The sequence below is a fragment of the Sus scrofa genome, chromosome 9 (genome assembly GCF_054392235.1).
Source record: "Sus scrofa isolate SSC_HxYL_T2T_F1_AM1 chromosome 9, Sscrofa_HxYL_maternal_Yorkshire_Landrace_v2.0, whole genome shotgun sequence".
NCBI classification, from domain to species: domain Eukaryota; kingdom Metazoa; phylum Chordata; class Mammalia; order Artiodactyla; family Suidae; genus Sus; species Sus scrofa.
The window spans coordinates 71,980,425-71,997,400 of NC_139391.1; the positions used below are offsets into that span (position 1 = coordinate 71,980,425).

Sequence of the window (16,976 nt, forward strand, 5' to 3'; positions counted from 1 at the left end):
TAGAGGGTTAGGGAAACATGCCAGGGGCCACAAATGGCCATAGGTCAAATCACCTTCTCTAATTCAGCCTTATCAGTAATTAAGCTGAGGTTTTGTCTTCCCCTGTCTGGTTTCTTTGTCTTATTTCTCAACTGGTCCACTAGTCCGAGTGGGCAAGAGGTCAGCAGCGGCGCATTTGAAGATCATCCCCAACCACCCATCAGAATATGCACAGAACCCCCCTGGCAGCTTATATGTAGGGCCTCCCCAATCTCCTTTCCTAATTAGGTCCAGCTAGAGCCTTGCTCTCTTCCACAGAGACATGGCATTACCCTGGACTAGAACTCGGCTTCTTCAAAAATACCCACTTTGGGGTCTTTTTTTCACGTTGGAAATCAGGACCTATTTCTCAGACTTTCCCTTGTTGGTACATAGTTTCCTGGACTTCGCCCCACACCCTATTCTTCCCACTGGGAGAGGTGCGCTGGCTTGCTCAGGATCCCACAGCTGGTTAATGGAGAGGCTTCCTGAATTCAGGCAGTCTGGATGTCCGTCCATCCTCTTCCTACCCTGTACCGCTTTTAAACTCATTTACATGAAAAAAAAAAAAGTTCAGAAGTATAATTACTAAATTGCTTATATTTTGACAACAGCAAATCTTTACTGAAAAACAAATTTATGAGAAAAGAAATGTAAAATTCATACGAAAGTGTCCAAGTGAAGAAATATTCCGTATTCCTAGGATGAATGGCCTCTGTAACTCCAGCTCACCCCGTGGTCTCGTCTGGCTGATTCTTACTAGTCATCTCTCGCCTTCAAAATCCACCCCCCAGCTGCTGGTGTCTAGAAGAGCCAGACAATTGGAGAAAAGTCGATTTTCTATCTGATTATGCAGCTGCTTTCATACGCCTCCCCCTTCCCTTTGCGTGGCCCTGATTAATTAAGAACTAGGATTTCTCGGTCCCCACTCCCTGCCCAGAGCCCCAGTTCCCAGCTCCCTTCCTCCACACTCCGGACGCCTCTCGTCCTCCCCTTTAAGGCCAGCCCCTCCCCCACACCCACACCTCTCCGGCTCCGCCCCGCCTCCCCAAGCCCTGCCCCCTCCGACCCACCCCTTTAAGGACCGGCCCCGGACGCAGACGAGGCTGTGACGCGGCCGCCGGCCCCCGGGCTGGGTACTTTGTCGCGCGGCGGCTTCCCCCCCGGCCGGGCCCCCGCCATCCCGCGTTCTTCCGAGCGCCTGGCCCCCGGGGGGAGGGTGGGAGGGAGGGAACTGGGCCGGTGGGCGCCTGCGGCGCACGGCGGGACCCACGGAGCCCCGCGACCCGCCGAGCCTGGAGCCGGGTCGGGGCGGGGAAGCCGGCTCCAGCCCCGAGCAAACTTCGCAGCCGGGCGGGGGGTGGCGGGGACCCTGTCCGGAGCCGGAGGAGGGGCCGGCCGCGAGCCCTCCTGCCGCTGCTCCCGCGTCTCCAGGCACCATGCTGTCCAACTCCGGTGCTGTTCCCCAGCCCGCCGCTGCCGCCGCGGCCGCCCCATGCTGTCCAACTCCGGTGCTGTTCCCCAACCCGCCGCCGCCGCCGCAGCCCCCCGCCCCGGCCCAACCTCACCCGCCGGCCCAGCCGCCGCCGCAGCCCCCGCAGCAGTTCCCCCAGTTCCACGTCAAGTCAAGCCTGCAGATCAAGAAGAACGCCATCATCGACGACTACAAGGTCACCACCCAGGTCCTGGGACTGGGCATCAACGGGAAAGTTTTGCAGATCTTCAACAAGAGGACCCAGGAGAAATTCGCCCTAAAAGTAGGTTTAGGGGCCAGGGGAGGAGTGGACGGGCGGAGGGGGGCTCCCGGGGACGACCCCTGGCGTCCCGGAGCGGCCGAAGCGCCCGGTGGCTCAGCAGGATCGCCGCGACGCTTGCCTCTGACGGGCGTCAGGGCTGCGGAGGAGTGGCCGCGACAGGGCTGTCCATCCCGCGCGCGCGAGGGGTTCCAAGTTCGCGGCAGGGGGGGCGAGGGGCCGCAGGAAGGTCAGGTCCCGGCGGTCCACGCCGCCCGAGATCGAGTTTCCGGTCACCTCCGGGTGTGAGTGGCGGGGACTCGAGAGGACTCGTGAGGACTCTGCCATTTTGGGTTTGAGCGGGATCCAGCCTAGTCGCAACGGTTTGGCTTCGGGACCGCTTCAGCTCATTTCCCCTCTGTCTCAAGGAAGTGATTTTCGGAGGTGGTTGTTCCCCATCCTCTCTTCCCTCCTTTCTTTCTTTCTGCGGGCACAAAAGGCCCATTACTCATTGAGTTGGTTGGTCGGTTGGCTTGGAGAAGTCGGATCTCAGAGGTTTATTTAGCCTCGCTCCTTATTTGGGAGCCGGAATGTGTGATTTCACTTCCCTGGGCCTCGAGAGTGCGGGTGAGCGGCCTTGGGGCGCGCCGGCCCAGGAGGTGCAAGGCTGGAGATTCCGCGGGGACACCGCACCCCCGCCTCACCCCGGCGCGGGGGAGGGATTGTTTTGATCCGAGAGCAGGCCCCCTCCTACCTTCAGTGCCTGTGAGGCTCCAGATGGGAGGCCAGCAGGCTCACGCGCAGTGTCTGCTGTTTCCATAGCTCCATTGATCATTGTAAACCGGATCTGTACACCAAGGCTTGGCCCGCGTGCTGATTCCGCAAATCGGAGGTGGCCACTTGAGTCCTGGACATGGGCGATTGGTGGACCGTAGGAGGGAGCATTTTCCTTGAGCTCCCTCTTTTATTTGTTTGTTTTCTTTAAAGGGTAGTGGGGAGAATGGAGAGTTAAGTGAGAATATCTACGTGAGAAGTTAAACAGAATGGACTCCGAGATCTGATGAGACAGATGGGTCCTCAATGCCAGTGGGAGCCAGTGTTTAGGGTCACTAAAAAGGTTTTCCCCGCAGAGGGCTTTCAGATCAAACCACATCTCTAAAGGTGACACATAATGCCTATTTCCCCTGAGGTGTTTCAATGATTGGAGGGGGAGAAAAATACTTCCTGTGTTATATTTTCTCTTCCCCCTCAACCCCTACGGCTACCTGTGTTTCAGCTATTCATACAAAACTCAGATATGTGTTAGGGGTGGAACCGTTGGAATATATAATTAGATGTAATAAAACCCTGGTGCTTGGGGATTGTGGAAGGCAAGCCTGTCCACCTGACAGATTTTAAGACCTTTAACCTTCTTTTCTTGCTGTTTTCCATCCTCCTTTTGGGGGAAAGCTTCAGCGAGCCCCAATACTGTCAGATTTCTTTGGCTTTTACTATAAGCTGTTACTGTGGCCCTTTGGTTGTTTAGTGTTGACTTTCGGAGAAGGAATATATCAGTATCCTGAACCCAGTTTGTGCCTTAGACTGCTCTTTCCCTACTCATAACTGGGGGCAGGGAGGGAGAGTGGTTGTTTGACCGTGGCTTTGACCTTGGGGAGTGGAGTAGAGTGGATACTGTTTGACCACAGTTAACCTGTACTGTTGAGGAAGTGACAGACATTCTTTCCAGGAGAGTTTTCTGTCCCCTCTGAGACACCATCTGCCTTCACCCATCAGCAGTTTGGGGACACTGGCTGCTTATTTGCTTGGATAGATGAAATATTGTATAAAGACTTCAAAACAAAAGCTCTCAACTTCTGCTCCTTAATTCCATTTAGTAGACACACAAAACCACCCTCTACAGTGCTTTTGGGTGGCAATCCAGATTTCTGTTGTAATTAATAGGAGAGAGATTTGGCTATTTTCCTCCTCTGAAGAGTTTTGACAGGAAAGATCCAGCAGTATGTTAAATAACACTCCTCGTTTGTCCTTCTCAGGTTAGAAGTGGGTGAAGACTGAAGTCAGAGTGTGTTTTGACAGGCAGCCTTCTCCCAGATCTTACAAGTTGACTCAACTGTTAAATGGTAGATTTCCCACACATCTTTGTGTAAAAACTTAATAACAGAGGAAGAAAGAAGGGGCGAGGCATTCAAAGACTGACAGCAGTGTCAACAGCACTTCCATATCCAAATATCAGCTAAGACTTAATTACAGCTGTGGGGGAAATCCGGTTTGAGAGAATCCTGTTCCAAAGACACACGCCAAAGAGATTTCTAGATCTTGAATCTTGATGAACTGAACGGTAGGCGCTGAGTAGTGAAATGATTTTCAAAACCAGGAGTCTTTTGATGCTTAAGCAAGGGAGGAAGATGTGGGGCAGGAGGGATTGCCCCATCAGGAAGGTGCCTGAAGAGAGAGGGAGGAGACCTCTGCTCTACACAGGGTGTTAGGCCATTCCTGGGCATTTAGGGCAGAGAGCGATAGGGCAGCTGCAGGGCCTCGGGGAGTCCTGCTGTTGGCCGCCTCACAGCTCTGAGAGTGGATGGGGAGGTCGCGGCCGCCCAGACGCCCCGGTCACTGTCTGTGGTCTGATGACCTCTTAGTCCTATATATGCAATCGGTACTTTCGAAAATAGTTGCAGTTCGCCTGCTTCTTCTTTGCCTCCACCTGAGAGATCTGCCATCTAAATGCCTTTTGGTGGGTGGCTGTGACCTCACCTCACCGTCTCTCCTGGCCGCTTTTGTGAAGTTCTGAGTCATATTTGTACTTCAGAGTCGGAGGGTACTTTAGAGGTCATCTCGTCTAGCCCCCTCATGTCGCAGATGAGAAAACCTAGACCCAGAGCAAAGACGTGCCTGAGGTATATACAGTCATGCACTTGGCAGAGACAGGATTAGAACCCAAGACGGCTGACACTCGGTCGCAGGCCTCTCCCACTTGGTAATGGCAGGGACTTCAGCACGCTTGGACCTGGGACCAGCTGCTGCTCCAGAGCCCCTGTAGCCTGAGATGCTGCTCTCTGGACAGGCCCTCCGTGACTGTTGGCCAGGGGGCTTTGGGGGAACTTGGTGCCTCGACAGCAGGGATCCCCAAGGCTGGAGGCGCAGCTTATAAACCAACTCAGCAGCTCCATGAGTTTTTAGTCTGTAGTAACAAGCTCACAAGCTCCTTTTTTTTTTAAACCCACCCCTTCCCCCTTTAAGGAGGTGTTTGCTGGGAATCTTATTATTTTCTGTGCAAGGGGAGAATTCTATTCACTGTTTCTTTGGTAGGGATGCCTAGTCTCAATCCGCTTGTGCAGTAATTGGTCCTATTCCCTGTGGGGTTCCTCAGCTGCTTCCTGCTTCATTGTGTCATGGTGACTCTTAGGTATCAGCCGAACAAATTTAATTAAAGCCAGCACTGTTGTCCCTCTCTTCTGTGTGACTCTGATTCGGTGAAGCATGTTATTGCTTTACAAAATATAGACTGTGGTCATAACTTATCTCTGTTTGTCTTTCCGTTGTGTGGTTTAGAGGAAACAAAGTCCTTCTCCTTTCCTTTCTCCAGCGGTCCTTCCTCTCCAGGTGACTTTGTGTCACCGCCATGTGGCTTCCTTAGTGTTCTGAGGGGGAGCTGATCAGAACTTCCGATGGCTGGTCTGGACACTGTTAGAGAGAGAGCCAGGCCTCCCACATCCTCATGGGGCAGGGAGCATCCTTTCCAGCACAGCTTATGCTGTGCACCTGTCAGGGAGGGAGAGACTTAGTGTGGCTGGGTGAGGGGCCGTGTCCCAAATCGGGCTTTGCTGGATAGAATCACAAGGTGAGGAAAGTTTCATTCTGTATCCACTGTGGTTACAGGTAGTTAACAATTTGCTGAGCATCCTACCATATGCTTAGTTGTGTGGAAGATACAGATAATGTAAAGTGATCTTAAAATTTTGGAGGTCAAGGAGCTGATTGGGAGAAGGTGAAATTAACAAATACAGATTAGAACTGCCCCGTCTAATATGGTAGCCAATACCCATGCAAAGCTATTTAAATTAAAGTTACTTAGGAGTTTCCCTTGTGGTGCAGCAGAAATGAATCTGACTAGGAACCGTGAGGTTGCGGGTTTGATCCCTGGCCTCGCTCAGTGGGTTAAGGATCTGGTGTTGCCGTGAGCTGTGGTGTAGGTCTCAGACTCGGTTTGGATCTGGTGTTGTTGTGGCTGTGGTGTAGGCAGGCAGCTGTAGCTCCGATTAGACCCCTAGCCTGGGAACCTCCACATGCCACGGGTGTGGCCTTAAAAAGACAAAAGACCGAAAAAAAAAAAAATTAAAGTTACTTAAAATGTATTAGGTTAAGTGAAGTTAAAAAATCCGTTGCTAGCCACATGTCAAGTAGCTACATGTGGCTAATGGCTACTGAATTGAACAGTGGAGAAGGACTTTTATATTTTGGTCTTTTTGTCTTTTTTTAGGGTCGCACCCACGGCATGTGGAGGTTCCCTGGCTAAGGGTCCAGTCGGAGCTGTAGCTACCAGCCCACGCCACAGCCGCAGCAATGCAGGATCTGAGCCGCACCTGCAACCTACACCACAGCTCACAGCAACTCTGGACCCTTAACCCACTGAACGAGGCCAGGGGTTGAACCTGCGTCCTCATGGATGCTAGTCGGGTTCGCTAACCGCTGAGCCACTTTGGGAACTCCGAGAAGGATGTTTTTGTCCTTGTGGAAAGTTCTGCTGACTTTGCTGGTCTAGGGGTTAAACTGTGTGCTTGGGAATAGAGGAGCTTTGAAAGCGGGAAATCTGTGAGGACAGAAGGAGCTGAGTGGCCTCCTCGTTGCGTGGCCTCTGAGGAATGGGCACATGGAGGTGATGGTGGCCTTGTCCTGGGGAGAGCTGAGGGGAACTTGGATCAGGTAGGGAGCAAGCAGGGCTGGCGGCTCAGAATTGAGCCCAACCCATCTTTGTGTCAAAAGCAGGTTTTAAAGTGTTAGAGGAGCATAAAGTAAACTATCACGATGTTAGAAAGAAAGGTTACAAATCTCTGAGGTTGAGGCTTGTGGTTTTTTGAGGGAGGGTCTAGTTTCTGGGTTCAGAGACCCTGTTCCTCTTTTTGGGCCCTGCCCTGGCCCCTGTCAACTGCAGCGGGGCTCTTGGCATCCGCTGAGGCAGGATTAAAGCTGGGTCGGCTCACAGTTCTTTCTCACTCGTGAATTCTGGGCTTTGGTAGAGCTTGAACCTAATCTCCGGCTAAGAAGTGGGATCACTGACTGTCAGAAGAGGGGAGAAAAACAGCCCCAGGCCTTGGGACCAGACCTTGGTGGGTGTCTGGGAAGTGAAGGGGCTCCTTTTTAGAGGGTGAAGGTATTGGTATTTGTGATTAAGATGTTTTGACTGCTTGGAATCTGAGGAGCTGGACCATCACCAGTTCATGATTTTACTTAAGTAGCAGGTGCAGGAGATTCAGGGAGAGGCCTGGAGGAGCCAAGCGTCAGGACTGCTGGAGGCAAACTTAATCCCTGGCCACATCCTGAAGGTGGGGGGGGAGCGTCCCCCTCCCCGGCAGAGCCCAGGGGTGTGTGGAGTCTGTGCCAGCAGGAATGTCAGCCATGGCGGGGAAGGACAGGCCATCAGCATCTGAGTCCTTTCACAATTCCCAAGAGGCCCTCCTGTGCCCCAATGCAGCTTCTCCCTGGTGGTTTGATGTCTGTGGCACAGGAGTCATCCTCTCTTGCCTCCCTCTCCTCTACTCTGCTTCAAGCCTTCCCAAGGGTCCTGTGGGGGCTCCTTTTCCCCCTCCTCCCTGTGCTTCACCTTTCCAGGTGTTTCAGTGTCCTGGCCGGAAGTGGGTGGGCAGGACAGAGCTGTTCTTTGTGTTTAACAGGGCCGTGGCTGCTCTTGGTAATGGTTTAAGGCTCAGTGGTAAAGGGACCCACACCCCACAGCTCCTTAGAGTTCACGACACTCCCTTGATCATCTTTCTTGACCCCTTCCACCTTACCGAGGAAGGGGCTGGCGAGTCCAGAAAGCTTCACCGGTATATCCAAGGTCTTATCTGGTGTCAGCATCAGAGACTGTCTTGGCACTTGGTTCGCTGGCACCTCCCCTTGGTCTGGGTTTCTTTTGTGTTTTGGTTGCTGGAGGTAGAAGTACTGGCATTGTGGACCTGGCAGTACAAACCTCATCTCCACTAACTGGTCATTGGGATCTTTCCACATCAGTCCCCTTAGAAACTGGGCCATTGGCAAAGAGACGGGGCCACACCACCGAGCAACTTGATGTACACCAGGCATGTAACTAAAAGTGGATCTTGTACCTTTTCTAGTCTTTAGGAGAATACTGCTATTTTGTAGGGATATATATGGATATGAAGATTTAGGCGTGAACCTGTGACAATGGGTTATGTGCTAGATGGGAAAGAAAGAACAAAGATCCAGTCTTTGTGCCCTGCTAACTAGTTTTATGACCTTGACTAGGTCACTTAAACTTTCCAGGCCTTAGTGCACACATCAGAGGGTCAGGCTACCTGTGGATCCTGGGACGTGGTAGTTCGGGTCAGTGGAGGGCTGTGCTGGAAGCAGGAGGCTTGCTGACTTGCTCCATGTCTGACCATGAGCAGTATCTGGGCCAGTGCGGATGCCCTTTCGATAGGCTTACTGCCGGGCTCTGGGGCAGCTTCTGTCCGGTTAATTAATAATCGGCACTGACCAGCTGCTCCTTCTCACGTGTGCACACTTGGTGAAGTGTTCCAGCTAGTGCCTCAGCACGGAGGGCGGGCTGTGGAACTCAGTGAGGTGTGAATCTGCTCCTTCCCTGAAATCAGAATCTTAGTGTCGGGGTGGCTCAGGGTAGAGATGGAAACTCTTGGTTTTCTGCATCTGACACTCCTTCCCATTTGACGTTGTGGGGCCAGGCGTGGCCACTGGGGTTGGCCGTGCAGGTGGTGCCCTGCACGCAGCACCTGACTGACCGAGGAGTGAGGGGCTCCGACCCAGCCCACCGTCCACTTGTCAGGCTTTGCCTTGGTGGGTGGCTGGGTCTGTGCAGTTATAGGGTAGGCTGGGGCTGTCCTGAGGTGAAAGCTGGGGACCGATTCCCAGAGCCGATGGGGAGCTTGGGAGGTCCATTTGGCTACGACTTCTCATCTATGGGACTGGGTACAAGGAGGATGAGGAATCTGAGGAGAGGCGGGTGTCTGGTGATGTCTCTTCTCTTTTCTCATATTCTTGCCCATTCAGGGCGAAAGCAGTGGTTTCAGCCCTGGAGCCCTGGACTGAGTGCCGGGCGGGAAGATTTGGTCGGAGGAAGAAGAGATGCAGTGAAAAGAGGGATAGGGTTGTGCTCAACCTCTAGCAGAATAGAGTTCTTGGGGGGGGGGGGGTCTTTATTCTCTGACCCGATAAACACCTTTGTGTGCCATCTGGCAGGTGGTAGAGGCTGGGACGGGGCTCCAAGGTCAACCTTTATCTGATGTTCCCTTCTCAGACTAGCCAAGCCGTATGTTTATTCCACCAGGAACCTGAGCTGTCTAAAAGGGTCATATGAAAGGCCAATCTTACTCTTGAGGGACGTTTCCAGGCATCTCCATGGCCAGTGTCCATCCAGGACTCTTCCTGGGAGGTGAAGAGTAGTGACTAAAGCTACAGGGTCGCTGTTGGAAGCCTTGTCTGTCTCAAGATGAAAGGAATGGAGGGGGCTGTACCTTTGGTGCCAGCTTCTCTGTTTGGCTTATCTCTGTGATGGTTCTTTTGAACCTGAACCTGACGCAGAGTTGAAATCTCTCCAGACCCTCCCCTGACTGTTGCTCCCCCTTCATGCCCCCAGGGGCGTCTCACCCTCTCAGCCCCTCCCCAGGTGATTGAGTTGATGGCTTTGCTGCCTTTTTGATTATTCATGTTGTTACAAGGCTCCCAGCCCACCCAGGACATTTGTAACCTGGCCTCCTGCCCAGGGCCCAGAACTGTCACTCAGCCCCTCTGTCCTAAGAGCTAAAAATAAACCGGCCACTGGTGCAGTCTCCCCTGGCAGCCAGGCCCTGACATCTGTCCCAGGTCTTCCTGCTGCAGGCTGAGCTGTTTCTCAAACTCACTGGCACCCCTCACCCCTTCTAGCCTGAGCTTGGTGGGTGCTTCGGGGTTTTGCATTTCTGTTTCTGCATGCTCGAGGGAGTCAAGAGTTGCTGCTTCCCCAGGAGATTCATGTGCTGAGGCTCCGTGGAGCTAGGGGAGGGGGGCAAGCGGGTTTGGCAGAGTGAGACTTTGTGTGCTGGCCTCTAGCTCTGGCTTCTGCCATGCTCCATCCACGAGCAGGCCTCCCCGCAGAAGGCGTGTGAGGATGCGTTGGAGCCCGCACGAGGCCGGGCAGAACCCTCACCCCCACCGCCCTGTGACTGAGGGTGCTGCCTGCCCCAGGACTCCTGCCCTGTTGCTAAGCGCTCTCCACCACCTCCGGGGCTTCAGTTGACCACGTTCAAAAGCGTGACCTCATCTCGTTGGCTTCCAAGAATAACTGGGCCCTGGCTCTCAGGACCTCTGTCATGAGTCAGGCTGTGGCCCCTCTGGCCCTCCCAGCTCAGCCACCTGCAGGATGTCACAGAGAGCATGGGTCCTGTCTATCTCCTGACTGTGGGGGGCAGTGTGTCTTGAGGTCCACTGAGGTGGCCCATGGATCCTGGAGAGCAGGTGAACAAGGCAAGGAGAGGGGCTCAGGAAGCTGGGATTCCTGCTTAACCCAGAGATAACTGGGTCATTATCTGACTGGGTTAGATAGAGTATTTCCTTTAGCTTGACTTTGACATTCTCTTGTTGATTTTTCTAATCCCTGGACAGGTGTTGGTACTAACCATGGCACAGGAGGGTTCTGTGTCCATTTTCTGGGGTTAGGGATGATTTGGGAGAAGGGGTGCATGGGGGAGAGTGATCAGAACGTGTATGGCCCCTCTGCCTTTAGCTGGAGGTACGTACCGGGACCCTGTCTCCACCGCTGCCCACTCCTGCCTGTTCCCCCTGGGGCCTCATTTCCTCTGCAGGGAGAGATTTCTCTGCCAAGGCCCATTGGCCTCTGGAGGGGAGGAGTTGGGTGTAAATTGCTAAGAGTTTATTTTTAACTCTGACAGAAGGAGCTCCTGTCCTTGGAGTAGCCATGGCGTCCCTCTCCGGTCCCTGTCCTGGGCCTCCTTGCCTGGCTTCTGTAATTCTTCGAGGGCGGCTCGGAAGCATTTTAAAGGCCAGGCGTCACAGGAGCCCATAGGTGAGGGAAGCCTTTCTAAGAGAAGAATCTGCAGGTTGCTTGTCAGGCCCCAATTTCTGCAGAGTTCAAAGGGTGGGGGGAGGGGCGGGAGGAAGAGGGGGAGCCCTGGGCCCTTGAGGCCACGTGTATGGAACTTGGAGCATCCTAGGAATGCAGGTGGACTGGTGAAGAGACCAGCCCGCCCTGGAGCTTGCAGCGGGTCAGCTCTGCCTGGTTTGCTCTGCCGGGCTGGCCAGCCCGGGGAGCAGCACGAGTGTGTAGCGGAAGCTGCTTTGTAAACTCACGTTTACAGAAACGACAAGGGTTCTTTCCTTTGGCTGCCAGGCTCACGAGCACCACATCCCTTCCGCTGGAGCCTGTGTGGCATTCTCAGGGACTTCACTGCCTCAGTGTCCCCCTCCCCCTGGCAGTACTTCAGGCACCTGTGCTCTTAGGAGGATGTAGACGGGGTGTGAGTGCCCCCTCGCTGCCACTCGACTCCCCCCAGTTTCATGGACTTCTGCTGGCTACCTGGCTGTAGATTTCTAAAGAGAAAATAAAATTGAGCCTGAGGTGGTATTAGAGAAGGAAGGACTAGAGAATAGAGGAGGCAGTGGGATGGGCAGTGGGACACTTGGATGACCTTGAGAACCTTGGCCTCGGAATGAAGGTCTTGTCTCTTCGGTTCTTTGGGGAGCGTGGGGATTAGTGTGCCTAAAGCCCAGCTCTGATCGTGGAGCATCCCATCTTAAACCCTTCTGTGAGTTCCCTTTGCCCACAGCGTACAGGAGATTCCCAAACCCTTCTCAGATCCTGAATCCCATCTGCTTTTTTTTTTCTGAATGTACGCTAAGCTTCAGCTTAAGTGACTTCTATATGCTGCTTCCTATAGAACTCTGCCTTCCAGCCCCCACACCTTCAGTTAAGGTCTGTATCCCATTTGTCCTCTGTAATCTTTGTTACCCTCCCACCCCATCCCCACCTCTGACCCTATCTACCCACCCCACCCTGGACACATGCTGCTCCTTCATGAAGCCAGATGCAACTCTCCTGCATCCCTGCCCATCACACTTGCTGAGATACTCTTACCTTTTGTTTCACATTTTAAAATGTATTTCTCCATGTGCAAAGTGGAGATATTGTAAGTTCCTTGAAAACCCACATCTCAATTATTTTCATAGCCTCATATTTTTGTTAGTGACCATATGCTGTCATTAAAAAAAAAAAAAAATCAGGGAGTTCCTATTGTGGCTCAGTGGAAATGAACCCAGCTAGTATCCATGAGGACACAGGATCGATCCCTGGTCTCGCTCAGTGGGTTAAGGATCTGGCATTGCCATGAGCTGTGTGGGGTAGGTTGCAGACTCAGTTCGGATCCCGAGTTGCTGTGGCTGTGGTGTAGGCCAGCAGTTGCAGCTCCGATTTGACCCCTAACCTGTGAACCTCCATATGCCGTGGATGCAGCCCTAAAAACAAACAAACAAACAAATAAAAACAGCAACCAAAAATTAAAAAAAAAAAAATTCAGAGTATTTCTGGAGTTCCCACTGTGGTGCAGTGGATTAAGGATCTAGCGTCGTCTCTGGTCGTCTCTGTGTGTTTTGATCCCTGGCCCAGGAATATCCACGTGCTGCAGGTGTGGCCAAAAAAACGTAAATAAATAAAAATAAAAATTCCAAGTGTTTTGGCATTGTGTATTATACCTAGCTGCCTCTTATAGGTGTGATAACTGAAAAATAGTGATGCTTCTACCTAAGTATCAGGTACTAGTGGTGATCCTCAGGGTTGAGGGGGGTGCCTGTGGGTCAGGGGCAGTGTTGGCCTGGGCTCAAGTCAGGGGCTGTAGTGAGTGTTCCCCTAAGTGGCCCTCCCTGATCCTCCTGGCTGCTAAGAAGCCATTCTCAGGACAGCCTTCTGGGCACTCTTCCCTTCACCACTCGGTTATGCTGACTCAAGCTGGCACCTTGTCTTTCTGCTAACGGAGTTCTTGTTCTGGTAAGGGCCCTGACCACAGTTTCCCATTGATGCCTCTCCTCCTCCTCCTCCCCATCCCAGAGTCCCCCCTCCTTTTCCTGTTGCACTGCGGACATGTCCCTTCTGGCCTTTGGAGAACTTTGATGGAGGGAGGGGCAGACGTGGAGCTTGCCAGCTCTCCCACAGTTCTTGGCATCTTCTAGGCAGCCCCAGACACAGCAGAGACACACAGATGCAGTCCCAGGTGATCTGTCTGCTGGCCTTGCTCCTGTGTGTTGCAAGAGGACCAGCATTGGGCACGGTATGGCTGGAACTGAGGTCAGAGGTTTGCACCTTGGGGGACCACTTAATTCCGTGCCACAGGTTTGCAAGGGAAGTAGGACTGGACTGGCATCTGAGAGACCTACCTGGCCATGCGGTCCTCTGCAAGTCCTCGAAACTGTCTGGACCTCACTTAGTTGCTTCATTTGTAAATTGAAGGGCTCAGACTTGATCTCCTGTATTGAAGCACTTTCTTCATTACTGTTGCTGCAGCCCCACTGCTAGGAACACAGCCTGCTGCTGGGAAAGAGGTGGTGAGTCCAGGTTCCAGGGATTCCCGGCCTGGGAGCCAGCCCCTCTGTCTCAACTTTCTGCCGGCCGATGTTCTTCGCCCTCCTCCTGGCTGTAGTATTTTTATTCATTCAACCATTCAGCCAGTGTTTATAAACATTAATTCTTCTCTGTGCCTGCCTCCTGTCTTCCCTGCTGACTGGCCATCAGGAGGCCCAGATGGCAGGATTAGCCTAGCAGGGCAACTAGTCAGGGTCACCCCTTGGGTTCAGACCCCTTTAATACCTCTGCTATATGAGATGAGAGGGATTTAGAACAATTCTTTCTAGCCGCTTAGACTAGACCCCTGCCTTTCTAAGCAGGATTTGCCTCAGGGTGCCTTCTAGCCCCCCTGCAAGCAACTCACCACTCTAGAAAATTAATTAGCATGCCAAGAATGACTCTTGCAGCCTCCCTGAGGATAGATCAGAACAGCAGCATGACTTTGATACACACAGCAATCTTCTGCCTTCTGTCTCCTTCAGATCACTGTTGAAAGTTTAGCAACACTGTGAAGGTTCCCCGATTAATCAAAAGTCTTTATTGAGCAGCTATGATGTATCAGGCATTGTTAAGTGTTTCACTTACATTCTTGTTAATCCTTAAAATAATACTGCACAGTAAAAGCCCCTCCCCTTCTTTGTCTTTTGTCTTTTTTTTAGGGCTGCCCCCATGGCACATGGAGGTTCCCAGGCTAGGGGTCGAATTGGAGTTGCAGCCACTGGTCTATACCACAGCCACAGCAACACCAGATCCGAGCCATGTCTGTGACCTACACCCCAGCTCATGGCAACCCTGGATCCTTAACCCACTGAGCGAGGCCAGGGGTAAACCTGTGTCCTCATGGATACTAGTCAGATTCGTTTCTGCTGAGCCACAACAGGAACTCTAGTCCTCATTTTATAGAAGAGGAAAGATGCTCAGAATCATTCATTCATTAGCAGTTATTTATTGAGCACCTACTACTAAGTGCTAAGTGTTGTTTCAGGCTCTGGAGAGGTAGATCAGTATACCAAGCAGATTCCCCCCCCCCCCCAAAAAAAGTCCTGTCTGCACAGAGCTTGCATTCTAACAGGGGGAGACAGACTAAATGTAATCAGATAAATGATACAGCTTGTCAGAGAGTGATGGGTTCAAATGAGAAAATAAAGGAGGGGAGGCAGCACTGGAATGCTAGGAACATGTGCTTGGTGTCGAAATTTTAAATAGGGGCTCAGGGAAGGCTTCCTTGCAAAGGTGACCTTTGAGTGATCCCTGGAAGGGGTAGGGGCAGGTACTAGGACAACAAGTACAAAGCCCCGAGGCTATTAATGATGGGTGTGTCTAGCTCTATAAGTAGTTTGCAATACTGCCTCTCTTAATAGTTCTTCTGTGACTCCACTATAATTCAGTACTTAGTTGATCCAGCTCTTTGTTTTCTCATCAAATATTTATGGAATGCTTATTTTGTGCAAATTGCTACCATGATAAGATGGGAGCCCTGCCTTTGGGAACTTAACGTTTAGAGGAGGAGGGAACACCTCTGTGTATAAAAGGAATGCCCCCCCCCCCTTCCCCCGGCAAATTCGGACAGTGCCCTTATACATCTTCCCGCTCTGACAGGTGGTACGTCTCTGATGGAGGTCGGCCAGGTGGTCTGATTCTGATTTTACCTGTCTAGAGGTGCCGGGAACTGGTGATGGGAAAGTGGTGGTGTCAGGGCCCCTAAGGATACAGAGACAAGAGGTTCCTCAAGGCCACAGAGGTCAGAGCTGGAGTCACCTTTGCCTGGTCTGGGCTCACACCTGTGCCATGCCCAGGGGCCACTGCAGATGGAAATTTGGCCAGTGGAGGGGAGGAGCGGGAGGGACTCTGCTGAGACTCCCGCTGCCTTCTGTTGGCTGAGGAGGGAAGAGGTCTCAACCCCAGGGATTTTTTCTGGTAACGGGAAGTGCTCAGGATTACGTTGACCATCCCATGGAGCCAGGGGAAGGGGGTGATGAGAAAGAGCTAGCCGAGCTGCAGCTGCGGCTGAGGTTCTCCTCTTTCCTGTGCTGAGCCTTCCAGGCAGGCTGGTGGGCAGGGCACATGGAGTGCTGGGGGCTCTCTGCACCCCAGCTCTGGCCATCGTTGCCTCCTGCCTCTTGGGAACTGGGCCAACAAAAGTCGGGGCTCAGGATGGTGCTGGCCGTTGGTGCATATGGGAATGTGAAGCAATGGATTGGGCCTGTTTTTTCCTGAGCATGTGCTGTGACAAAGGAAGTTGCAACATTTTTTCTTTCTTTCTTTTTATAGAGCAAGGGGGAAAAAGTCTTCCAGTAAACGTCAGAAAAAGTATTTGGTCTTTGATGGATGTGGTCTTTCTCGCATCCTTCCTCTCCCATTCATCCCTGCCAGGGTGCTTCTGAGGGCCTGCCTTGCTGCAGTTTCTCTCCCAAGTCGACGGACGGAGGGAGGGAGGGAGTCGGCAGCTTGGCCTGACGAGGCCTTGAGAAAGCATCTCTGTCCACTGCCCTCCAGGTGAGAGACCAGCCGCACCAGCTCCTTCCTGGAAGGTTGCCTACTGGCCTCTCGCCCCGAGAGCGAGAGCTGTTTAAATACGGCAGGTGCTTCCTGGTCCCCACCTGGCCTCTCTCGCGGTGGCTTTGGTCTGTGTGCATTTGGTGCCCCAGAAGGTGTGAGGCAGGACTTGTGTCTCGGCTCAGATAACCACCCTTTTTGGCCGATTCAGAGCGTGTGTCGGGGAAGATGCTGGGAAAGGAAGCCCAAAATGTGGGAGCAGCAGTCGAGGCTGGAAGACCACCCAGGGGAATCTGGAGTCCTGGATCAGGCTTGAATTTGGCCTCTGTGCTGTACCTGGGCAGGGGTCCAGTTGTGTTTTTTAGTGTGCAGATGATATATCTTCCTGCTGAAAACTTCTCAAGTCTGGAAAAGTAGTGGGGTTTTTTGTGTGTGTGAGTGTTATTTCTTCTCCCTTGAATTGCTCTACCCCAGAGCAACTGCCAAGTTCCAGGACCAACCAGCACTTTGAGACTCCAGCTTTTGACAGCTAAGGGATGTGCTGGCTTATCCTTGAGAATGAGGTCCACTTGCTTGGATGAAGCTGGGTGCTTTCACCAGCCAGCTGGCCCTACTCTCCGGGATGGGGTGATGGCTGCTGACACCGCTGGTGTTAATTGCTCTCCTGAGCAGAGAAGGGCGAAGTCCTGTGGGCTGAGGAGTTTTGCTCAGGCCCTTTGTTCTCTGTACCTGTTGTCTCTGGTACAGCTGACACAGAGCACCTCCTTTCCTGTTGTTTTCTTTGAATTTAATCTCTCCCTCATCAGTTGTGTGTCTCTCTCTTTTTTTGGGGGGGGGGGGTCTTTTTGTCTTTTAGGGCCACACCCACAGCATATGGAGGTTCTAGGCTAGGGGTCCAATCGGAGCTGTAGCCGCCGTCCTACACC

The 16,976-nt window shown here is 52.6% G+C and overlaps 1 protein-coding gene across 2 annotated transcripts in view; it reads left to right on the plus strand.

Annotated features, from left to right (window-relative positions):
* Nucleotides 1–1,122: 1,122 nt before the first annotated feature.
* MAPKAPK2 (MAPK activated protein kinase 2) overlaps nucleotides 1,123–16,976 on the plus strand; it is a 50,775-nt gene continuing 34,921 nt past the window's right edge. The window contains exons 1-2 of one of the 2 annotated variants that reach the window (XM_084976912.1): nucleotides 1,123–1,154; nucleotides 1,453–1,775. In XM_084976912.1, coding sequence (XP_084833038.1) covers nucleotides 1,458–1,775 — 318 coding nt within the window. In that variant the 5' untranslated portion in view covers nucleotides 1,123–1,154; nucleotides 1,453–1,457. Of the gene's footprint in view, nucleotides 1,776–16,976 lie in introns of both variants that reach the window. The other variant, XM_003130462.7, reaches the window with a different exon arrangement.